General features: G+C 37.9%; 1 protein-coding gene across 12 annotated transcripts in view; it reads right to left on the reverse strand.

Moving 5' to 3' along the window:
* Positions 1-26,545, reverse strand: part of TENM3 (teneurin transmembrane protein 3) — an 836,795-nt gene that overhangs the window by 194,407 nt on the left and 615,843 nt on the right. For 9 of the 12 annotated variants that reach the window (XM_087724561.1, XM_087724557.1, XM_087724556.1 and 6 more), the window contains one exon: positions 18,576-18,785. The exons of the other annotated variants lie outside the window; for them this stretch is intronic. In XM_087724561.1, the coding sequence (XP_087580687.1) occupies positions 18,576-18,785 (210 nt within the window). The remainder of the gene's footprint in view (positions 1-18,575; positions 18,786-26,545) is intronic. 12 annotated transcript variants of the gene reach the window in all.

A 26,545-nucleotide genomic window follows, 5' to 3' on the forward strand; every position in this document is an offset into this window, starting at 1 on the left:
GCTAAAAAAGTAAGAAATGAAAATAAAGTAAAACAGAAATAGAAAAAAAGTTACAAAGTAGTAATTTCTGATCCTTACAAGAGTTGTAAGTACGATTATAAATTTATCTCTTAATCTATGGTCTTCTTTCTATAATGTATCCTGTCTAATCATAAAAATAAAAATTAATTAGTTCATTTTATAAAACAACAAAAAGTTCATTAGAGGTTTCTAGTCCTAACAAGATTACTTTAGCCGTGATATTTTAGTTTATCACAAATTTCTCTCCGCCCCACATTATTCTAAAGAAAACAGAGAAGAGTTAATTATAATAGCTTTCAGGTACTTTTTCTTCTCAAGATTATTTTATGAAAGTTCACTCTTAACAGTTTATTCATTCTTTCCGTCTTCCCAAGATCACAATTTTCTTATAGACTTTAATTAAATAGCAGTCTTAACATTTCATAAGCATTCATTATTTGAAAATGTATCTTTCTGGTTAATTCTTATGCTTCAAATGTAAGTGTAAAATATGGTTCTCACTATCAGTTTTCATGATGTTATACACTTGGTGATATGCATGTTTTATGTTTTATAACAGGCAGATAATCCTTCATAGAATTATACTGAAGCAGATAGAGCAGTGTAGTTACAATTAGTAAATAAATAATTGTTCTTAGCATCTCACTCAAATAAAAGATCGAAAATACCTTTATTTAAAAAAATGGAGAGCAAATTTAACATCCAATACTTTTATTATAAGTAATTCCCCACCACTTTGTATAATTTAATTTTGGTGAGACGAACTTGAAATGAGGGGGAACTTTAACTTGATTTTGGCAGAAAAAACTAAATGCTTAATTAAACAGAACTGTACACTTTTTTGCAGTAGAAATGCAATGCTGACAGCTTTTTGGCAGGCTATGAAGAACAAGATAGATTAATCAAGTCAATTATAAGAAAGTCAGAAAAAATAATTTGGGAATGACTTGGAAAAGTTTATTAATTTTTAAAAATTATTCTGTTTTCTTACAGCATTTTGAACAAAGAAAAAATTAAAAATATTGATCTTTGTATGTAGATAATACAATACTCAGCATTGTCACGGTTCTAGTAATATGCTTCAAACATGTCTGTGCTACTGCAAATTAATGAACTTGAATAAATTTCACATATTTCAGGGAAAAATAGACATGAAAAGGGTGTTGGCATTTTACCTAATATGCCTCTTCTAATAAGGTGGAGATAGCATCCATGCATGGGTTGACACTGTCCGTACTCTGATTGGACTGAGTCTGATTACTAATTAATTAACCACTATATAACCCGCCTCCATGAGTGGTATCACCCAGTTTCCGGCGAAGAGAAAAAAAAGACAGATTCCACGTGTTATCCAAACAAATTTCAAGTTTAGTGATTAAATGAAAAAAAACCATCACCAATATGTCAATACAAACATCTGAAATTAGAACGAAAAAACAGACCCGTAAAAACAAGGAACAGTCAAAGGAAGGTGCGCGACTGGATGCTATCTCCACCTTATTAGAAGAGGTGTATCAGCTAAGATACCAACACCCTTTCTCAATAAGGGTGGAGATAGCATCCATACATGGCACATAACCAAGGCGTATAACCCTCAAGGGCGGGCAATAGATTGTTCTGAAACTGATTCAACCATCCAAACGGCCTGCAGCACTCTCCTTCCGAAAGCAGCATCGGCTGATGCGAATTTGTCAAGTTTGTAATTGTGTATGAAAGGGGACAGGGAGGCCAACGTAGCCGCTCTACAAATCTCATGCAGAGAAACCTGCGTCGCCCATGCTGTCATCATGTTAGCGCTCCTTGTAGAGTAAGCCGTTACCTGTTGGCCTTGGTTCCTGGCGTGAGTCATACACTGCTGCAAAGCAACACCTGATCCACCATCCAATGATTGCTATTGAGACCTTTTGCCCAAGGGAAGACGACTGGAATGAAATAAAAAGGGCCTCTGAGTGTCTGTGATCTGCCGTGTGATCAATGTAAACTCTTATCGCCCGACGCACATCTTACTTGTGCCAACGACGCTCCAATTCATGACTGGGTAAGGGGTAAAAAATTGGCAACACCATCTCTTGTGTGCAGTGAAACCAGAACCCCACCTTTGGTATAAAGGAAGGGTCCAGTCTGAGGACCCCCTGATCCTCATGGAACCTACAGAGGTCATCCCGCATAGACAAGGCATGCAGTTTGGATATATGCCTCGCTGACATCACAGCCACCAGGAATGCTACCTTCCAGGTAAGTAATTGTAAGGACACTTCTCGAAGGGGCTCAAATGGTGGATGAATCAGGGACTCCAGGACCTTGGCTAGATCCCAGGTCAGATATCTATGCACTACTGGGGGCTTTAGATTAACTACCCCCTTTATAAAAAAACGGACGTTGGGATGCTGTGCTAACGACTGACCCCCACCCTAGGTAGATATGCTACTAAGGATGGTCACCTGTCTCCTAAGAGTGTTGAGAGACAACCCTCTCTCCAAACCATCCTGTAGAAATTCCAGAACCTGAGGGATGGTAGACTGAACTGACAAGATACACTTGGCCACACAACACCGAGAAAAAATTCTCCAGATGGCATTATAAATGCGGACTGTTGACAGTCTCCTGGAAGCCTGTATGGTGGAAATGATCCTGTCCGAGAGATTACCATCCCTCAGCACGAGCTGCTCAACCACCATACAATCAGCTGCAGCCACTGAGGGTCCAGGTGTTCCAGAGACCCCTGGGTGAGGACAACCCTGTCTGGCGGAATCCTTCAAGGTCTCTCCACCGACATCGACTGCAGGTCAGTGAACCAAGGGCAGCGTGACCGGCACCAGAAGGATGACATTTACTCCGATGCAAATGACCCTGCGATGACCCTGGGGAGCAGAGAAATCGGGGGAACGCATAAAGCAGGCCCCTGGGCCAGGGGCAGCAAAGGGCATCCACTGCTTCTGCTCCCGGTGCGTTGAACCGTGTGAAGAATCTCAGCAGTTGGGCTTTGTCCGCAGTGGCAAACAGGTCAACGATAGGGAGACTGTAACGCTGCGTTATTTCCTGAAAAAAACAAGGGTGCAGACGCCATTTGGCTTCATCAACCCTAGCTCTACTAAGCCAATCAGCAGTGATGTTAATGGTGCCCAAGATATGCTCTGCGGAAATGGACCAGAGCTTCTCCTCTGCCCAGGAAAGCAAGACATTCACTTCTGCCATAAGATCACCTGATATAGTGCCCCCCCTGCTGGTTAATGTGGGCTTTGGCCGCCATATTATCAGTCAGAACAAGTACATTTTGTCCGGAGACGGAATCCTGAAAACTCAGTAGGGTTAATCTTATGGCCCGTAGTTCTAACTAGTTAATGCTTCTCTCCGCCTTCTCTCTTGACCATTGGCCTTGTGCCATTTGTGTCTCCATGTGGGCCCCCCCAACTGTACAGAATGGCATATGTGATAATTGTCACTTTATTGAACACTCTAACATGGCACCCTTTCTCTATGGCTGGTGACCTCCACCAGTGGAGAGATTGGCAAAGCTCTCTGGGTAATGGTACCTTGGTTAAGGAGACACTGGTAGGGGAGAAGGAACCATTGCAACTCCCTTGTGTGCAATCTAGCCCAGGGCAGGATGGAAATAGTAGAAACCATTTTGCCCAATACTTGGATAGAGTGGCCAGGGATACTCTGTGACTATGTAACATCTCTGTCACGATATGCCTAAGGCTGCTGAGACGGTCCTCCGAAAGGAAAACCTGACCTGCCTCCATATTTATCCAAGCTCCCAAATATAAAATATGAGTTGTGGGTGTAAAATGGCTTTAGGCTTCATTGATGGAGAACCCATGCTCCCTCAATACACCTAACGTGAGATGAAGGTCTTCCACCGCCCTGTCCCTGGAGCTTGATTATCATCCAGATAAATCATCCAGATAAAGTTGTACCCTGACCGGGATCGAGCGTAGATGGGCCACCAAGAGTGCCATTACCTTGGTGAAGACCCGGGACACGGAAAAAAGGCCAAAGGGTAAATACTCTGTACTGGTAATGATGTGACATGTAACAGAAACACAAGAACTGGCGATATTCCCTCTGGATAGGCACATGTAGGTACGCCTCTGTGAAGTGAATCGAGGTTAGAAAATCACTTTCGCGAATACCTTCCAGGATAATGATTAAGGAATGCATTTTAAAATATCTGTATTTGACAAACTTGTTTAATCGTTTCAAATCAAGGATGGCCCTCCACCTTCCAGAGGCCTTAGGTATCACAAATAGAACAGAACAGAAACCACAACTGGCTTGATCAGCTGGACCTCCTGTACAGCCCTAATCTTGAGCAAATGCTGTATAGTGGACTGCATAAAGGACCTCCTCTGGGGGTTGTTAGAAACAGGGCAATGAAGAAAGAACTTTGGGGGTGTGGAAACAAACTCCAAGACCAGACCGAACCTGACCATGGTCCTAACAGTAGTTGTGGTCTCCCATTGGTCCACGAAAAAATGCAACCTGCCTCCAATGAGGAACTATTCCTAAGAAGGATTAAGGTCTGCGGTAGTATCGGTTACCACCTCCCCGAAACAGGCACTTAGATTGGTTACCCCTCTGCTGCCAATACTGTTGTTGCCAAGACCACTGAAAGAACTATCCCTGTGAGCAATACCCCAAGGGAGAGTACTCCTGCTGTCGGTTGGGACCCCCTTATTCTTGATTATGAAAGGGTTGCCAAGGTGGCGCAGTGGTTAAATGCAGCACTGCAGGCTACTGCTAGATCAGCAGGTCAGCGGTTCAAATCTCACCGGCTCAGGGTTGACTCAGCCTTCCATCCTTCCGAGGTGGGTAAAATGAGGACCCAGATTGTTGGGGGCAATATGCTGACTCTCTGTAAACCGCTTAGAGAGGCCTGAAAGGCCTATGAAGCGGTATATAAGTCTACTGCTATTGCTATTGCCTTATAGGGTAAGGAGCCAGGCACGTGAACCCTTTCTTGGGATTGGAGGGGATGATTTTGCGCTTATCCTTACCCGCAATCAACAGGGGAGTGAGTGAATCCCCAAAGAGTGCTGCCCCCGTATATGGCTCAGATGCCAGGCACCATTTATGTTTGACATCCGTCTGCCACTGTTGCAGCCACAAAAGTCTGTGTGAGGTCATCGATGACGCCATTGCCCTGGAGGCACCAGCGGTGAATTGTACAGCAGCTACAATTTTATTCAAGTCCTGATGGGCCCTTGAATCCCTGACCGGGATCCGCCCCTGTAGCTGTTGTAGCCAGCTAAGACTGGAGCAGGAGAAGGAAGCCGCTGTTGAGGCTTGCACCGCCCAGGCAGCTGCCTGGTGGCCCCACTGGATGACCTGGTCAGCCCGTCTGTCCTCTGGTTTGAGGATGTCCTCCTGTGTCCCTGACATTGTGGTGTTGGTGTACAGGGCCGTGACGGGCGAGTCAATTGTTGGCCACAACAGCGCATTGTTGAGGTCATCTGCAACATTATAAAAATGCTTATCATTGGTTGATGGGCTGGGCTGGACATAGGAGTAGATCACTGATGCTGAATGGTGTCGACAAACAGTTGCGGGGCTGTAATAGTGTTGGTCTCCATCTTGTGTTCAGTAAACCAAATGCTAGTTGACTGGGACTGAGATGGGGGTTCCTTCACTGCTTGAGGCCCCAGCTCCAAAGCTACCTTGGCCTTGCATAAAAACGAGGTGAACAAGTTAGAAGGAAAAAGACCCATGGAGGAGGGTTTATCGGTGACCATCACCATCCCTGATTTCGCCCTCTTCTGAGGCGGAGGAGGGGCTGCGGTCAGGTTCTGTGAAGCTGAGAAGGAGCTGCAGGTGCCGGTGCCCTACCTGCCTGGGATATGACCCGAAGGGCCTCAGCTTGCAGCCCCGTGGCCCTCTCTTTTAGTCCAGCCGCAATCCCTTGTTTTATAGCTTCTGCTATAAAATCCTGGTAACTGGAGGGCATGGTGGCAGGGGTATATAAACTGGGCAATGGAGTCAGGTGTTCTGCCGGACAAAGGCCAGCTGCAGTTGGGGTGAAGGTGGCCTCTAAGCTCCTACCCTGGAAATGAGGCCCAGTGGTCCCCCAAAGCCCCAATGTGTTAATTGGTAACATCGGGCTAAACGGACCCTGATTTAGCTCAAGCTGCAGCAGTGGCAATGGCCTTGGCTGCGGCGGTGCCCGTGTCTTCTTCTCCAATCTGTGTTAGGAGTAGGTAGCCGAGTGCTTACTACTGGAGGATGCCTTGGATGCCTTCTTAGCATTTGAGTCCTTGCCCCCTGAAGAGGAGCTCTTGTGGGAGGTCTTATCCTGATATGGGGCTGCCATGACAGGGGAAAGAGAAACCTCCGCCATAACAAGTAGACCAGGGCCAGATTCAGCGACCTCCCTGCCAGTGCCCGAGGCAGGCTCAGGCACACTGTCGTCAGCCATGCTGTCACCAAGGCAAAAAGACAGCGGAAAATGGCATCCGCAGCTCTTCATGGGCACTCTGGGCTCCGCCCCTTTTCAAAATTGTGTTTGCGCCCTTTAGCTGCTCAGCCGAGGCCCCTAAATGCAGCACCGAACCTCCCAGAGAAGTGTTCGATCACCCTTGCCAATTCGCACTCTTCCTGGGTTCTCCCTTTCGACGCGCTGCTCTTTGAAAGCAAGGATGGTATCGCACGCACCGTTGGATCCGCCTTGGCAATTGGCGCACTGCCCAGCCACTGTGTGGCATTCCAGGCTTTCCCCCTGCCTCTGCAGCTGTCAGTTGTTAAAAGGAACGGCACACCACATTTTTTACTGCTTCCCAAGCAAGTCGTTTAAATGAAGTGGGAAGCAGTCGTCCTTGTGTTTGCCAGGAGGGAGGTGCGTGGCCTGTGGGCAGCAGCCCTGTGGCCCCTAGCATCCAGAGTCCCAATGTTTGGAGTCAGAATACTCCCAGTTGCTGCTAATAATCAAAAGTTCTGAATCTATCAAATTTGACCAATAAAGGTAGAGATAAGAAGGATAACACGACTGTCCCAGAGTGGACTGAGTTGGAAACTGGGTGGTATCACTCATGGAGGCGGTATATAGTGGTTAATTAATTAGTAATCAGACTCAGTCCAATCAGAGCACGGACAGTGTCAACCCATGCATGGATGCTATCTCCACCCTTATTGAGAATAGGCATGTTTCATTTTACTAAGTTTGCACCATCCTAATTAAGATTTTTTCAATATATAAACACATTCACAAATCTCATTTTAATACTTCTTTATGAAGTTGCATATGCAACATTGAAGAGAATACCAGATGTAAAACACAGAACAAATTTTGTATAAAGAAGCTCTTCTAAAAAATCTAGCCATTTAAAAATGACACTAGTATTATATGAAAGCCTTTTGATGAGTCAAGAAACATTTCTCTATATATGTGTTTGTGCATTTGCAGAAGCCAAGAAATAATCTAGGATTTTGGAAGATATTCCTTTAAGCATATTTCAACATATGTTGCAACAGTAAAAAGATGAATGCATACATAATGGTTGAAACAAAACTGTATTCTCTCCTCCCCACACACACACATTTTGGGCATTCATTGTTTTCCCGAAATGATGACAAATGCATATAATAATTAATAATATAATTAATAATATGATATATTGATATATTAATATAATATTAATATATTGACATAATATATGTTGGCATATATATAATTTTGTGTTTATTTATTCATTTGTTTATTTAGTCATGCTTATGCAGGATGTATTGGAGGTGGTGACTCTTTGAGAGCTGTATGCACCCAAATTTCATTTTGATGTATGCCAGTTAGTGTACATTCAATGTGGCAATAAAGTTATTGTTCCGTTCTGTTCCATTCTATTCTGCATTATCCCTATCGTCAAGGCAACAGAGTTGAAATTTGTATACCGGGATTATTGGCCAAAAATAACCATACTATATTTACCAAAATGGTGATCTGTTTTTGATCTTCAAATTATTACTGACTCCAGGTGACTGCCTGGACAAGTCCCTGCAGTTTTCTTGCCAAGATTTCAGAAGTGATTTGCCATTTTCTCCTTCCTAAATCTGATTGAGAATGACTGCCCAAGGACACCCAATTTGATGCATAAGGCAGAACTCTGGTTTCTTGCCTGATGCCTTAACCCAGGGATGTCAAACTAGATTTCATTGAGGGCTGCATCAGGGTTGTGTTTGACCTCAGAAGGCTGGTGGGGGGTGGCAATGAGTGGCCATGGTGAGGCTGGCTGTGGCCAGGGTGGGTGTGACAGCACTCTACCTCCTGCAGCACTCTACCAGCCAAAACAGGATGCAGGGGTTAATTGCAAAATATGGACTTTGCTTTGTGACATCCAGATCCAGCGAGCAAAAGGTATGAACTGCACAGAAAATACACTTGTTTGATTATGAAGAAATATCCCCAAAGTACACACCTTCCCAGCAAAAAGCAATTTTTGAAGTTCCAGGTAAAAAAGATTCATTTTAGGATGAGTAACCACAGTTTGCATGTTGGAGGTTCTTAAAGGAATGCTGGGAAACTCTGTATTTTAAAGAACATTTCAGGGAGGAGTATAGAACCATCAAGCTCAGAGAGCACCAAGGACCCCCCCAGTTCTACCCTGAGTTACAAATAATCTCTTCTATCGATAAACACTTTATTTAGCAGGCTCCGAGTCCCTTATTTAGAGGGACTCAGAGCCTGCTTTATATGAGATGGCTTCTAGTGGATTTCGTTCTAAATTTTAATATGATTTCTGTAAATAAGGAATGGCTGAGTCTTTGATCCTTCATACATAAGAAAACACAAAGCTAAGGAATAAACAAAAAACGGATTTTAAAAAAGGAAAGACTAAGAAAAGAAAAAGTTAAAGTGCAAGAAAGAAAAAGGAAAAGAAGGAAATTGGAAAAAATAGAAGTAAAAATATATCACACTCTTACTCTAAGGTTAACATTTGTCTACATTATTTCCATAATCCCATATCTAATCATCTAAAGCCCCAGATTAACTGTTAATTTCAGTTTCTCACAAAAAGTCCAATAATGGTTCATATCGCTTTAATCACTATTCGTTAAGGAAACCACAACTGATTTATTTAATTGCACCAACCTCCAAATAAAACAGGAATGGAAAATCTAAGCTCTACCCATGCTTCTCAACTTTGGCAACTTTAAGGTGCATTCAATTCCCAGAACTCCCCAGGCAGTTATGAAGTTATGAAGTTCTCCCATCTTAAACTTGCCCAGACTGAGAAACGCTGATCTACAGAAAGGGTTTTTTCCATTCCTCTTTTACTGGTTCTTATTAAAAGTTTGTGATTCTCTCCCTTTTGCCAGCCAAATCATGATGCAGGAGACTGCTTGCACCCCCTCCCCCCGGCAGCCCATATTTGGCTGGCAGAGTGCTGCTGGAGGCAAGGGTTTATTTATATAATATAAATTAAAACTAATTTTAATAATGATTTTAATCAATTCTTAAAATAAATAGTAAAAAAGATAATCAAATTTAAATTTTAGTGCAATCCTATACATTCCACACCAAACTATTATTTATACAAACACACACAGACACAGACACACACACACATGCGTGTATACACACACACAGAGATCCTATATTTTTCTATAATTAATAACAAGGGAGGAAGATACTGATGACAACATCAAAATGATGCTGATGATGACAACTGTCAAACTATTTACTAAGACAGTATTATTATTATTCTCATCCTTCCTATTACCTATCTCCTCCCACTTATGACTATCACCATGTTGCTTGTATTTTAACGATTTATATTGTTTTGTTTGCTTTCTGGTATGATTTGATTGCTTATTAGTAACTTATGACTCACACTAAGTGTTGTATCTTATGATTCTTTATGAATGTATTTTTTATTCCCCCCCACCTTTATGTACACTGAGAGCATATGCACCAAGGACAAATTCCTTGTGTGCCAATTACACTTGGCCAATAAAGAATTCTATTCTATTCTATTCTATTCTATTCCATTCCATTCTTCATATGTGAGAATCAAGGGTATTTATTTTCCACTTGCCAGTCATGATTTTTAAAATATTAAAATTAAATCAGGATTTTACTTTTTAAAGTATTACTATTATTTCTATTGCTATCATCTTAATATTGATTTTCTCGAGAACACGTCAATTGAAGACTGGCATACACTTAAAAAAAAGCTGCCTAAAATAGACTCATGGCAAGATAGGCAGCAAAAAAATTAACAAATAAATAAAATTCACACACCGAAGATGTACAAATTTATTCTATAGTTAATATGTGTGGCATGCATGCTTTCCCTTCCAACCAACTCTGAAATTTACCAAACAATAGTATTAGCCTAAAACTGCCAAAGAACAGCTGTTTCACTAAGGTTGAAGCTCATTAAAAGGCTATTGCAAATTGTTCTGTTCTGAATTCTTTTTCAATTTCCTTTATCTTTTCTTTCTGTTAACTTTTGCTTTGTTCTATAAGATTCTATATTACTATGAAATTTATCTAATCTGTACTTTTCATACTTTACCCAAAAATTGTTTTCTTATGCTTTTATGTCTAAGAGAAGAGATATGCCATTATGTCATCCCACAAACAGCATTTCCATCAGATTATGTACATCATTACATAATTTAATCCTTTGTGCAATGACGTAAGTGCAATTGTTGCTTATTAATGCTTCCAATGCCAATTAGAAAAATGTATTTTTCTCAACAGAGAACTTCTGAAATGAAATCACATGTCCTTCTAGTCTAATAATTACCAAGTTGGCCTAAAAAATAATTCATCTATGCCTCCACATACTTTCCACTACATAAACTTTATTTCATGTGTGTAAATGAAATATACTTTAAATGTACATTACATACCATATTTTCTGCAAATATTCAGCAGACTTCCAATGTAGTTAACCAGTAATTGTCATAATTCACTAACCCATAGAATACTATTTTTTCATTTACATGAAAAAGAATACAATGAAGACTACAATCTATATTGTATTTCCTATTTATTCAGAAATGAATTTCATGGTATTTAATAAGAGCAATCACAAGAAATAATGTAATTCCAAATTTCTACTACTATTTGTACAATTTGGTTGCTTTGAAAAGGCCACAAAATAATTTGCCAGGATTCAAGAGTAGAAAGATACAGACAGAATAACATATTGTGAACACAAAATTCTCAATATTTTCCCTTGTTACCCAGGCAACCAAACAACGCTGGCTGCTTTTATACAAATACTTGATAACCACGCCCATATTCAAAGCATTCTTTGTTTATTGATCTGAACCATGGCATAGTCAGAACATCAATCAATGAAACAAGGACAAGTGTGATATAGTCATTAAAATGTTTATTTTTTCCAACTACTGGATCCATTCCATGAATTACTGCTTGAATCAATTTAGGTAGAATTAAAACCTGTCCTTATAGTGCAGCAGTGCTATTATACATTATAGCAGCTCCCTTCCCCGAAAAAGCCAAAATGGAACCAAATTCAACTTGTTATTTTGACACGCTTAAGTCGTTTCAACTATATTTCAGCTTTTTCCAAAATCTTCTTCTGGTGATTTACATATCACAGCACAAATTACAATTTTCAGAAATGCATTATAGTTATAAAAGGTACTTTGTCGTAATCTTTCAATAATACTCAATAATAGTTAGGTTAGGAAGGTGACGGTAGCACCTTGTGCACAAGAATTTAGGTAACATAATACATCTTTTTTTAAGAAATCTAAGACTACACGACACCCACAAGAGGACAACTGCATGAATCTAAAAAACCATTAACTTTAATGAATTACGGGCAGATGTTCTGTTTATGTGCTTCAAATCAAAAATACTGCACAGCCCTATTATCACATCGCACATTAGATTCAATTGCAAAATCACATGCTACAGACAATCAACTTTCAATATAAAAATTCTGTGGGCTTTGTTACTGTCCTGAGAACTTGAAACTTTGGTAAATGAAAATGAAGCCTGATAAGAGATGTCTGGTTTGTGACTGGACTGTAGTTCCTCAGATTCTTTTTTTTGGGGGTGGGGGGGAGAGGGGGAAGATACAAACATTTTTCTCTTCCAGTTATCTGACCCATCATCCATGATTTCTTAAACATTATAGAGGTCAGACTGGGAAGCATTTTGTGCTGAGGGAGTTCAACAATATGAAATAAAATCTCATTGTGTAAGCCAATGCAGAACTTCTGAGCAAACCTCACATGTCCAACATTGAACGCGGAGGGAAAGAACCCCCCTCCGGAGGCTGCGGAGCTGCTAATCCGTGCCACAGACGTCCAGGGGCTAAGCCACCTTCCAGTCCAGGCTTCCTAGCGTCTGTATGCTTTTGGTAATATTGTTTGAATTTTCCAATTTTCCAATTAGCCAAATTATTGCAGAATTTAAGTTTAAGAGAATCCAATTAGTCAGAAAGGAATTAATTAGATCAAACCTCGTTTGGAGCCAAGTGATTGGACCAAGAGACTGAGGAAAACTGGGGCCAGGAGGGAAAGGAGGAAATGATAAAGAAAAATCCCTCAGTCTCTGGACCAATCAGGCTGTCACAAACCGGCTGTAGTCCCTCCCATTGGAGCTACAGGAGAATCACTTTGGGGGGGGGGAGCATGTTGTGGTAGCAGACCATTTTCTGTTAAGAGGAAAACATTGTGCACACTTTATGTGACATCAGAGAAAGTATAATATCTTCCAGATATCTGTATCCAAGATGTAATGGACAACTTGATGAGACTCTTAAAATCCATCAAGAACTATCCATTTATTCATGTGAAACAACAACACTGCCAAAAGAGACTTTCAATTGATTTTTCAACACTATGAGGTCCTACATAGAAATATAAAATAATCAGAGATTGCAACTAGCATTTTTATCAGTATAAACAACAGCATTTGTATTAGTTATTAAGTAAAGGGTGATGATATTAGAAAAGAAAAGATGTTGGGCTATGTTGCTAGTTAGTGAAATCCATTTTCCCTCCATCTGCACAATACTGTTTTTTCTATGCCACAGAATCCCAAACCTTATTAAAACTGTGCTTAGCAGTTAACAAGATCCCCTGAAAATAGTACACCCCTTTTCCTCCGAATCTATCTCACATGGTTGTGACAAAACAGTTCTATTTGTTTTATCAATACAAAGCACTTTGTTTCAAAACATCTCAGACTTGACAAAAATTTATTTCACATACTTCAGATGATTTTTGAAGAAAAGGCTTCCAATAACTCATTCAAATAATTGTTATAAAAACAATGCTGGTCTATGGATCTGAGGAGTATTCTTGTGTCAGCTAAGCTTCTCAGAAGGTTGTTTGGAATGATTTGTGGCTTCTGTTTTGCAGATTGATTTTGAGAAAGTTCTAGCAAAATTTAGCAATGCAATATGCCAGAGACAGTGAAGAAACTGAGGCTGAAAAAAGGTTTGATATTCAGCAAGATAACAATTTGAAATATTCAAATCCACATCAATAATTAAATATTTAGAACTAAGGGATTTGGAATTACCTTCAGCACCCAGAGGTTTATGAGAAAAAACATGCAGTCCAATGCAAGAAGACCTAAGAATATTTTAGAAATACTACCACTATAGCAGAATTACATAGAATTTTATAAGGAAGAGGGGGGGGGATTCCAAAATCAAGTACAGGCAGATGTTTAAAAAACTAAGAAAGCGCTAGGAATACTTTTATAAATAAGACAGCAGGAATATATGTAAAAATATTTATTACTGCTAAAAGAGATGTCATAAAATCTGACCAAAATAAACTTCAAAATTCTGCACCTGCTTTTATCTTGCTAAGAAATTAATTGAAAGAAACAATTTGGCTAGAGGTGCCTAGATGTTTGCATACAACGTTACATCTCTACCCTAAACCAATCTGATAATATAGTAGAAATGCTGACCTTGGTCTGTGTTGGTCTAAGGGATTTGATGCGGAGAATAGTTTGAAATTGAATGTGAGCAAGAATGTACTTATTAAATTTGTATAAACTCCCCTGTATGATAAACCATCTGGCTCTTACTTTGTTCCAATGGCAATTCTGCAAGGGTTGTAGTCACATGAAGAAACAGATATGAGACTTCAAATGACCCCTAAACACATAGCATGGAATTTAATTCAAAGTGGAAACCATCCTGTACTATAACTTAAGACATGGATGTATATCCAATCCAAAATTTGGATTCTTTGATGCAAAGATTTCACTTTCATAGGATACTTGAAGAAAAACAAGTTCTCAATTTGACTTAATTGTATTGCAATTATAATTTTATATTTTTATACATATTTAAAAGCCAAATACTACTCATCATGAAATCTCCAAACTGTAAAGCTTACAAACTTAAATTTGGCACGTAAGTTCCTCTTGGCTTCTAGTTGCTGGCAAAGGATTTTTCAAAATGACTATCAGATCATTAGTATTTCTTATACTGTAATTAACACGCTCTGATTCTATGGAGTTCTATTCCCCCTCCCCACCTGAAAGAACTCTGTTCCAATTACCAGTTGCCTTATATTAACACGCTCTGATGCTAAGGAGTTAGACATTCTAATCCCCCTCCCCACCTGAAAAGAACTCTGTTCCTACTGCCAGTTGGAAACATTCCGTTACCTCAGTTCAAACTGGCAGATGTTCCACTCCTTCACTCAGAAGTGGTCTGGAGCTCCTTACAGTACTAAATATTGGTACCTCACCAAAATGTCTACACCTTTCACCTATGGAACTGCTTCTGGATTCAAGGCAGCGGGAGTGATATTCCCTTATATGTTTCAATCACCGACCACCACTGAACCAATGGATTGAACTGGATTTCTCCTGCATTGCCCGATCATATAGTTTTGTCGTGAAGCATGGATATTCAACTAGTAATTAATATTGTATTGACCATGATTCTCTACATTTACTTAAAAATTTATCTTTGCTATAGTATAATGTATAATGGTGAAAGTCTGAAGTACTGTTGCTTTAAGAGCCAATACTCTGCAAACAAAAAAGAATAATCAATCTCTGAATGCCTTTTAAAACAGTCTACCCAAGTACTTCAACTTAAGTAGGGTTATTTGTAAGTTTTTTTCTGCTCGGCTTAAACTGGGTGGATAGAGTCTACCTTGGAAAGACAATATCAGAAATACCTGATCCCTGATGGACTTAAGTTAATCTGAATCTTAAATTGTACACTAGCATTGTACCTCCTTCAGCAAGGGGGTAGCATGATAGTAACAAACTACTCAAAACAGGCTGCTGCATTTTGTATCAGTTAATGTTTCCAGATGATCATCAAATAATTTAGTCTTATAAGTGACCTCCTTCATAGTCCATATTACCAGAAGTAATTAACCTTACTCTACCCTACCCTACTCTGATCAGGCTACATTACAAATCTTGTATCCAATTCTAGCTACTACAATCTAAAATGAACATTATCAAATGAGTTCAAAAGTGACTACTAAAATTATGAGGAACTGGAAGCTAAATCCTATGATGTCAGTTAAAGGAACTAGATATGTTTAGCAGGAAAAAAGACTTAGAAGAAGAAATAAGATATCTTCAGATATCTAAAGAATTTTTTTACACAAGGGAAATGTCTTATTATCTACTGTCTGCCAGGACCAGGAGCACAACCTATGTATGATATGAAGTAACATTGAAAAATGGATTCAAGTTAGATGTTAGCATTATTTCTGTCTTTTTTTTTTAATAAAGAGGTAGAGGTTTTTATTTTTAAAAACAAACATACACAAACAAAACATAAAACATAAAAACATCTTCCAGTTACATCCAGCATGTAGGTTGGTTAAAAAACTTTTGTGCATCCTCTCCATAGTCCTCACTTACAATTTATATAAAATCTCATATTATCAATCTAGTACATATGTATACATTATTATCATTATTGATCATTTATTTGACTATAACTATTCTTCCTTCATTTTATACGAGATATTCTAAATTTTGAATTAATTTATGTTATAACAATTCATTACATCCTAAATCCATCCAATACTAATACATCTTTATATTCTATGTCATTCCATTATCTTTGTATTGTAAAATTCTCTATCATATTTCCTTTCCATATTTTTTGTCTAACCATTGATAAAATAAGTCCCATATCTTAAAGAATTGTTTATCTTGTTGTTCTCTAATTTCAAATGTCAATTTGCTCATTTCAATTCATTCCATTATTTTCTAAATAACTTCCTCCTGCGTTGGTATTTTCTCATTTTTCCAGTTTTTAGCCGCTGTTAACACATTTACAATCAAATATTTCAATTCTCTATTGTATGTTTCCAGTAAAATCCCCAATAAAAATATTTCTGGTTTACAGTCTATATGTTTTTCTAACATTTTTTCCAACCACGTGTGGATTTTAGTCCAGTATGTTTTAGCTTTTGCACACATCCACCACATATGGTAATATGAACCAAGTATCTGATGATATTTCCAGCATTTTTCGGATTAATTCTTAAACATTCTTGCTATTCTCATTGGGGGTAAGTGCCACCTATAAAACATCTTATACAAATTTTCTTTCTATGCTGTTGACAGCATTATTTCTGTCTTATGGTAAGAGTTGCTGATAAATGCAATAGCTTGTCTCATAAACCAGTATGTTAACTTTCACTGGGGGTCTTTAAAAAGAGATTGGATTGATTTCTATGAAATTCTTTAGTAAATCCTAGTCCGTGATGGCGAACCTACGTGGCACGCAGAGCCCCCTCTGTGGGCATGCAAGCCATCGTTGATTGCTCTTCTGGGTTCTGGCGCACCAACCAACTGGTCTTCATGCATGTGGGAGTGCCGGAAACCGAAAGAGCAGCTGCCTGGTGCGCATGCATGCGCTGGCCACCTAGTCTTCTAGTTTCTGGCACACATGAAGATCAGATTGCCAGTGCGCATGCTAGAAACCAGAACATCATCTTCCAGGCATGTGCATGAGTACCAGGTGGCTGCTCTTCCAGTTTCTGGTGTTTGCGCTCCCATTTCGGCACTTGGTGCAGAAAAGGTTTGCCAATACTGCCCTAATCTGAATGAGGAATAAGACTAGATGATTATTGAGGTTCCTTTTAATTTCATTACTGAACAAGGGTTGGAATAAATACATTAAAAGCAAAAGTTAGCTAATCCTGAAATATTGGAAACTTTGGGATTGGTTGAATTAAAAAACAAGCTATTGTCTTGTGTTCTGTTTAGCGCAGGGCTGTCAAACTCCTGGCCCACAGGCCGGATGTGTCATGTGCTGGCTCCACTCACCACTTGGTTTAGTGAAGGGGAAAATCCCAATGTCATGTGATGCCACAGTAACAACGTGAGTTTGACACCCCTGTTTAGGTAAATGCAATATTATTAGGAAGAAAATTATACGTAGCTGTGCTTAATTGGAAATAATAAATTAAGCATCCCTACTGGTCTGATTATATGCTCTTAATAATAGCATAATTGAGTAAAAGATGAAACCATTTAACAAACAACAACTGATCTAGCTCAAAGTTTCAGCATTCTTTTCTTTCACTGTTCTTTGTGATTGATAAAACATGACACAAATATTCCTTCAGTGCTGGATTTTCTGGGATGTCTGTGTTTTAGAAGAAAATAGCTGATCAGTTAAAGCAATACTTTATAAGGAATTATAAAGCTTCTGAGAACTGTCATGTACAAAAGATAAAATACTTGAATTAGAATTTCCATAAATACTTATGTTTACTAAACTTACTAACTTCCAACAATTACGAAAATCATGGAAGTTATGATATTGGATACAGATGTAGGCACATCTAGACAGCTTAACAGGTTTTTCCCTCATTCTTTTCAATGGCAGCCTGCTAGTCCTGTAAAAATAATGTATACAGTACTGTGGAAGCTTCAATAAGGTGAGCTCTATAGTGCGGAAAGGAGATATATCTTCCAATTACATTTTAAAGCAACTTAAATAAAATATGTAACTCATTTTGCAAAACTCTCATTTCCTTTTTCCATGCCCCTTTTCTCAAGAGAGTCTACTGGTACTTTGTAGGGCATTTCTAAGAATCTAAAAAGAAAATCTGGGGAAAATTGAGCAGAGAAATCTGTTCCTTTCAGTCAGTATGTATCTGTATCTCAAATAAGCCTACTATAAGCAGTAGAACTTTAATTAGTCATAACTAACTTATATCCCAAAGATTCTGAAAGGTCTACTTTAAATTAAAAGAGCTAAGACTGTCACTGTAAACAAACTTCCTAGGGAATAAACCCCCATTAATGTAATCATGTTTACTTCTGAATAGACATTGAACAGTACTTAGACAAATGCTGACAAGTTCCAAAAATCTTTATAGTTAAGAATACCTCCTGCTCTTCTAATTAGAACCCTACTATATCTGGATTAGAATTTTTTATTTTAATACTGGAAAAGTTAAAGATAATTCAGTTCTCCTACATTTTCCTGTTTAATAAAATAAATTTATATTATTTCATATACATTTTCAAGCATAAAGTAAAAACAATTAATGTTTTGTTAAAGTATTTTATTTCAAGATGCAATAGAAAAACTACGGACAAGATGTCCTATTCTTACCATGACCTGAGGCAAAAACTGAAACAGGACCGGTCTGTACTAGGTAAGAGCTGGCAGTATAGTCCTCATCAGTGTCAGAGTCCTGAACTGGCTGGATAGCACTAGTACTTAGCAACCATCTCTGGTTGTCATGGAGATTTGGAGATGGAGGAGGGGAATGTAAATGTTCAATGACGGATTGACTAGATGAAGAAGATGGCATGGGAGGACCTGAGGAAAAAATATTAAAAAAAAAATAGGATAACACACGGAATAGTTCAGAAATTGTTTACCTTCCGGTAATTATTTTTAAAATTATTTTGATAAATTATAGCTAAGCAAAATTATGATAGCATGTGATGGAAACGTTTAGTTTTCTAAAATTCATTGTGGAAGGGATTATCTTTATTAAATGTTTCATTTCCTAAATAATTAAATGCAGGAATCAGTTGTATCTGTTGCATTTTTAAAAAAAGTTGGTTACATTTGTTGCATTTCATGTTTCCATCATATTTTAATCCAGTTTAAAAATACTAATTTGGGTATGAATCTTAAGACTTGACGGTCTTGTTCTAGATTCATAGGTTAAACAATTATACAACTAATGTTCATTGCCTTCCCTGTGCATGCAGAGAAAGAAATGGCAGACTGGTTATAGCAGGATTCTCAAGTTTCCACCTATCAATTGCATGCAAATAATGTTTTGCACAACACTTTACAGGGGTTCAGGATGCTGCCCATCAAGTGCTGCAGACTTGTAAGCTGAATGAAAATCTTGAAGAAAAAAGAATTGCCAGGTCACCTGACCTGATCTCTGAAAGTATTATCCTCCAGGAATATCTGTTCACTGATATACTCTGTGAGGTGTTATTGGGGTGTCCAGGTTGTGGCAGAAGGAGACAAAGCTTAGGTATGGATAACAAATTGAGGGGCTAAAACTGTCAGAGGGGCTGAAAGATGAGAAGGTGGACCAGGTGTGACTACTTTCATTGCTGAACAAGAAACAAGATCTTTCTGTGACGCAAGGGAAGAAAAAAATGAAGAAAAACTAAAAAAGTGCTTCTTGGGATGGATTTTCTAAAATGATATTAAGCAATGATTTTGAGAAAAAAAATGCTACATATCAACAGATAAATCTCTCTTCCTTAAGTTAAAGCCATTATTCCATGTTGTGTACTGCAGAATGATAAAAAATATACTAAGGATCTGTACCCCGCATCCCTTTTTCAGCTAAAGAGTATAATCCTGTTAATTTTCCCAAAGCTAAAGGTACCCAATTTTTTCAACTTTTTTCAACTATTTCCTGATCAGCCTCCCTGCCCTCCTCTGAGCTGTTCTAACTTATCTGAATTATTCTTTGAAACATGCTGGACAGGATTATACCCCATCCTAGAGGTGTGGTTTGTTCAGTGCAAAACAAAATTAATACTTGTGTTTGGAAACTTTATATCTGGGTATATAGCCTTAGAATCAATTTATGAATTTTTACCACTATTATACCAAATCAGATAACTTTTATACCATGCATTTTATTTCTTTTTGTTAAAAGATGAATTTTGTCTCTATTAAATTTTATTTCATTATTTTCAATGTGTTTTTCTAATACATCACTACTGTTGGTATAGTTTCTGTCAAGATATTTTAACCAATTGTTTGCCATCAGCAAACTTGGTAAATATTTCCTTTCCTTATCAAATCAATAGTAAAAATGTGACTGCACAAAGCCTAGAACTGAACATTGTGGCATTCAATGTAATATCAGAGATATAGTCCAGGGTGTTAACTAAGTTAACTATCACAGTCACTTAGCATTCTAGAATATTAACCTTTCTGTTTTATATTTGTTGAGGCTGCCTGATGAATCTTTTCTGAAATTATTTATATTGTTTTGGAGTCAATATTCAGGCTGGGTTATATATAGCACTGAGTCAGTCGGTCAAACTTATGGATTAAACTGTGAAGGATCAAAGATAGGATATAGCAACTATCCTGGCTTTCTTGGACTTCTCTGTTTTCAATACCACAAACCACAATATTTCTTCACTAGCTATGGGGGTTGGGCAGTGGTGGGATTCATTTTTTTTAACTACTGGTTCTGTGGGCATGGCTTGGTGGGTGTGGCAGAGGAAGGATACTATAAAATCTTCATTCCCTCCCCACTCCAGGGGAAGGTTACTGCAAAATCCTCTTTTCCTCCTGATCAACTGGGACTCGGAAGGCAGAGAATAAATGGGGGCAGGGCCAGTCAGAAGTAGTATTTACTGGTTCTCCGAACTACTCAAAAATTCCACTACCGGTTCTCCAGAATTGATCAGTACCTGCTGAATACTACCTCTGGGGTTGAAGGGGGAACATTGGTCTGTAGTGGTTCTCCTCCTTCCTCTGTGGCAGATTCAACTGTTACTAGGGGGGTGAGGGAAAGTTGAGTCCTGTACACCTGCTGTCTGATGCCTAATGTTTTGATCCTTTGCCCTCCTTAACATCTCCTGCGAGAGGTCATCTGATGGCCCACGATGCAGTATGATCACTATGCTAATGATAGTCACCTATCTCTTTGATACTGCCAATCAAGGGGCACTGTCCCAAGTATTGGTTGAATGCCTGAGGTTGTAAAGGCTTAGATGTGGAAAAAATAGTTTCAATTCAATCCTAGCAAAATGTAGTTGCTCTGGGGCTCTGGTCCCCCAAGTTCTAGAGAGCTAATGAGCAATTTGGTGGCCTTCTTGGATTCACAACTCCTGCTTAAGGAACAGGTGGCAGTTATGGCTAGGGGAACCTTTGGTGCAGATTCATCTGCTGCATTAATTATACCCATTCCTGGATTGAAAGATCTGGATCATAGTCACTCATAGTTTCTGGCTGAATTACTGCATTGGGTCTACATGTGCCTACTCTTGAAGACCATGCAGAAATTATAACTGGGGCAGAATACTGAATTGCATGACGTTTTAGTTGCTTCACAGTTTGTCCCTGTTATACTGCTGATGCATAAATTGCACTGATTTCCAGTTTCTTTCCAGGTCAATGTCGTAAGTCCAGGTTATTTGCAGGATTGCCTCTCATGGACAGTATCTTCTCATTCCACCAGATCAGATAAATTGGGTATACTCCAGGTCCCTTTCTAAATTTTGCCATTAATCAGAATATAGCATAAAACCTTCTCACTAGTGGCCCATGCCCTTTAGAGCACCATGCCCTGTAAGGCCCCTACTCTTTTAGCTTTCTGGAAAACTTTGAAGACACACTAAGATACATGTACATATGACATATTTAAGTATGCTTCATGCACACATTTATGGAAAGAGCAAGTCTCCAAGATTGTGTTTAAAATTGGCACTCTTTGATTGATAGGGTAAGGAGAAACTGAGTATTGCATAGGACTTTTTCTGTGTTTGTATGCACACAAGACATTTACCCACACATGTACCCTTCTTCCACCTACTCTTACTTTTGGAGGAAAAATCATTTTAAATTCAAGCTTATCTTCCTTTCAGGTAAATATGATACTCTTCTACCATGAAACTGCCAGGTTGCTGGCATTCTTTCTTTTATAACTTTGTAATGAGTGGCTTTTAATTATAAATCCATTTTATATTATAGACCTCCTATATGCTATCCAACCCATGTAACGTGGCATTGGCATTTATCTCTCTGCTGGATACAAGAGCCTTCTGTAGTCAACCTGTGGTGACAGTTATATGTTAATTAAAAGCCTACATGCAAATAGCATTAGTGAAAAGTGTTGTGGCAGATCGCACACAAAGCACTATTATTTGTAACTGCACAGACCTTGTTATCAACTGCTTAATACTGAGCAAACATTGTATTTAGCGTGAATCTCTCCCTCTGGGAAATATGCTAACAAACACTTATTACCTAAGTTAGGATAGTTAGAGATCATTCAATAGTTATTACACAGTTGTTACAATGGAGACTTCTTCAGACAAATGTTAATTATAGGATATGTACTCTGTCATTTTTTAGCATAATGGTTAATGACCAATTAAACCTTGTCAAAAATATACTTAAAAGATTTCAGGTACCTCTGAATTCCAATGAATACAGCTATGACCTTATGTTTGTAGCTTTATCTAAAATATAGATAGCTGTATTTTATATCTAAGATACTGGGAAAATTGCATGTTTAGCAATAAGTGTGCAAAGCTATCAATCTTGTGAAAAGAGATAATATGGTCAATATTTGAACTCACGGCAATAGTATTGCTTCCTATGGAACTATGTTCCAAAACCAATACCAGAAAATAAGATACCTTTGCTGCAACTGCATCCTTAGTTCATCCTGAACATGTATACTGAGTTTCTGATTCTTTTATATTCCATTACCAATCCCATAAGAAGATTCTACCTTTCTTTTGCAGTCAGTTCAGTTTCCTTTGAGCATTCTTCCTAAACTCAGATTGTGACTGTGATAGACCCCATGTATTGAATCTTGTTATTTATTTTTAGTTTTAAACCTTTTCATTTTTTATGTTTTTGTGATTCTTTACTTGGTTTAAAATATATCTAGAAAAAGAACAAGTTTCTATAGTTCCCTAAGTTACATTAATCAATTACATTCCCTTCAATTGTGCAATGTGTAAATTTCTTAATACATCACTGAATATTTACTGAAAAGGGAAAAAGAAACCAAAAAAGCTAAAGCAATTGTTGACTGAAGCTAACTAAAATAGCCAACTGGAACTTCAAAATTATTTTCTTCACAAATGTTTAAGCCAATTATTTGATCAAACTAGATTAATTAAATGTCATTTTAACAGATTGATGTTTATTTCAAAGTGGAAGGAACAATCAATTCCGTGAACCTTGTTTTGCTAAATATTCTAAAAGAATATATACGTGAAAGGTAAAAAGGAAGTGAACCTGCTGGAGTGACTAATGCTTATTCGTTAGACTAACTTGACATCCCAATTGCTGTTTATAAAAAAGCATAACGAATTGGATAAAAAAGGGTAACAAATTGTTCCGTTTCTAAGAGAAAACCCGCAGAGTTAGACAGAATGGAATAAGAATCTTAAGTTAAACACAAGGAGATGTGTTGGGTTTGCATTTTATTTAATATTTCATGGTGAATGGCATGGGCCAGAAAAAAAATCTCCATAATGTCTTTGTTGACGTTAAGCAATTAAGTATAGAACCAGACAACCTGTTCCCTGTCAGGTCATCATTTCCTTACCTAAAGAGAGAAACAGAATGACTTTGGGTGGACAAAGAGGCAATGGGTCTGGGAACAAATTCCGCTTCCTTCTGGCTAGCCCATTAACTTTCCTTGTGGGAAGCTGGCAGGGAGCTTCAGAATCCTTCCCCTTCCCAATAGCACTAAGACCCCATAGTGCTTTAAAGCAGTCTCTGAGTGGCTTACAATGTCAGCACATTGCACCCAATAGTTTGGGTCCTCATTTTACCAACCTTTAAAGGATGGAAGAATGAGTCAACCTTGAGCTGATCAGAATGAAAGTCCTGGCTGTGGAAAGAATTAGCCTGCAATATGGCATGCTAACTCTTGCACTGCCACAGTTCCTAATGTCGAAAACCAAGATCATGTAACTGCAGCAGCAGCAGCAGCAACAACATAATAGCACTGAAGCAGGTACAACTTCCTCAAATTCCATTCCCTTGGGACTCATCCGTACCACAATTGGGATACATTTTGTAACTCAGCTCATTTGAGGTACTTTGGTTAAAAATTGTTTCCCTATGATAACCATTTTATTCAAAAGTTCATGACAATGAGAATTTTAGTAGTAAATAGATAAAGAAGAAAATTCTTGCATTTAAAAAAATACCTTATGAAACCTAGGCCTAACCCCTCAATCTTTCCATTCTGAAAGAAGCCAGATTCTTTTAAAGTTCTCTGACTAATTATTTACAATTGTTTTTGATTAAAACTAAAATAGTTTTTTCTGAGATATTAAGAGAGCATTAGAACTATCCTTCACATTTTTTTTCCAAATACGATTTTATATACAGCAATTTCATTCCTGAATTTTCCAAGCTTCTTACTCTAGTGCATTTCTTTTTGGAACATTAGCTACTTTGATTAAGAATGATAAACAAATTATTTGACAATTTATCCTGGAGATTCCACTATTCATCTGTTTACAGAAATATTATAGCACAGTGTTATATTTTTTTTAAAAAAAATTAAAAAATTAAAGATATTAAAACATGCAAATTAAAAGAGAAAAACAATGTAAACAAGGCACTAACTTAAAAAGCCATGGACAATACTTGCTAATTTATTTTATTTTCAGAAACTATATGCTGTCCTTCAAGTGCATACATAACACTAATAGCAGTAACAGTAGCTAAAATCAATACAATGATTTGAAGGATAATTCTAAGTGGCTAAAGGTTGCTTTTATTTTCCTACCAACTAGCTTTTACTGCTAGCAGGATGCAGCAATACAAATCTTAAATTTATAGGCAGGTTTATAGTAGAGATATATACCAACTTATTTATTTTTTAATGCCAGTTTATTTGTTAAAAATCATTGTGGTTTTTCAGGCTTATGCAGAACCTGACAAAAGTAGATTACCTTTCAGAACAGCAGAGATATTCTTTCTTATGTGATACCTGAAGCATTTCTTTCAAACTTTCAAACATTTTTTTAAGGAAACATTTTCCCTCCATAGATTAGGATGGCCCTGGCTCTGTTGATCTTTTGTAAGGCCTTGAAGACCTGGTTATGTGCATGGGGACCAAATGTATTAATAATGTAATATAACAATACAATCTTAAAATTGTATTTGCATTTTTTTAGTATGTTTTGGTCACAGGGTTTTGGTATTGGTCACATACATTCAAAAGAAACTGCATTTTTGCTTTCATCTGTAGAGGGCAGAGTAGCACATAATCTGCTGTTTTTTTTAAAATATTTCAGTGCCCTCTACTAAGAAAGGAGGAAAACTACTGCTATTTCTTCCTGAAGAACAGTTGAAAAGTAAAATCATTATAGTTGGGCCAAAGGTCTATTTTTGGAACTTTGAGCTGTTTTAAGATAAATGAGCTTTAAGGAAAAATAAAAGGATCAGCTATTCTGATACCAGGTTAGGGGAACATAATGTGCATCTTAAATCTCTAATAGATTCCTGAAACTCCTTTTGCTGATTATCAACTGATGATTCTGTCGTATTTGGAACTAGTAAAATATCTGATTAATATTCAGTCCATCATGGCATCTAGAGTAATGTGCTCATAAAGTAAAGATATGCACATATGTGCTAGTCTTTCCCAACTCCAGAGGGCTGTGCTCATCTCTGTTTCAAAGCCAAAGAGCCAGTGCTGTCCGAAGAAGTCTCTGTTGTCATGTGGCTGGCATGACTAAATGCCGAAGGCACACAAAACGCTGTTACCTTCCTACCAAAGGTGGTTCCTATTTTTTCTACTTGCATTTTTACATGCTTTTGAACTGCTGGTTCTGATCGACAACCTCAGCGTCTTAGCCACTGAGCCACCGCATCATATATATGTATACGTATTGTTTAAATTATATAGTACTCCAAAAGTGTATGGTGCAAAAAACATGTAGTCTATTATTAAAATATACTTGCCTATCATAAAAAATATTTCTTAAACACTTTTCAATCTGTAACAAGTCAATTCTCCCATCTCTTTTGTGTAACATTGAAAGAACCATTTTAATACAAAACACACAGGATTTAACCACAAATTGTATACAATAATTGATATAAAAACCTTAGAAATGTGCAAAGTTTGTTAGAAAATATGTAATATTAAATGTATCTTCAAAACAACATATATTGAGAGGGAAAACTCACCTTTCACTGTCAATTACAATGCATTTTTTTTAATAAAGTCTAGAATAAGCACACATACCAAAGGTTAAGCATATTCTCCATCCTTTCTGAAGGCTAAATATTCTCAACTCATCACAATTCATTCAAACCCATCAGTCTACTCTGTTTTGAGTAATAAGCATTATGCAAAGTACAAAGAATAAATAGCAGTG

Source organism: Thamnophis sirtalis, unplaced genomic scaffold (genome assembly GCF_051295495.1).
Source record: "Thamnophis sirtalis isolate CommonGarterSnake01/CBP01778 unplaced genomic scaffold, rThaSir2_p1.2 scaffold_10, whole genome shotgun sequence".
Classification (NCBI taxonomy): Eukaryota; Metazoa; Chordata; class Lepidosauria; order Squamata; family Natricidae; genus Thamnophis; species Thamnophis sirtalis.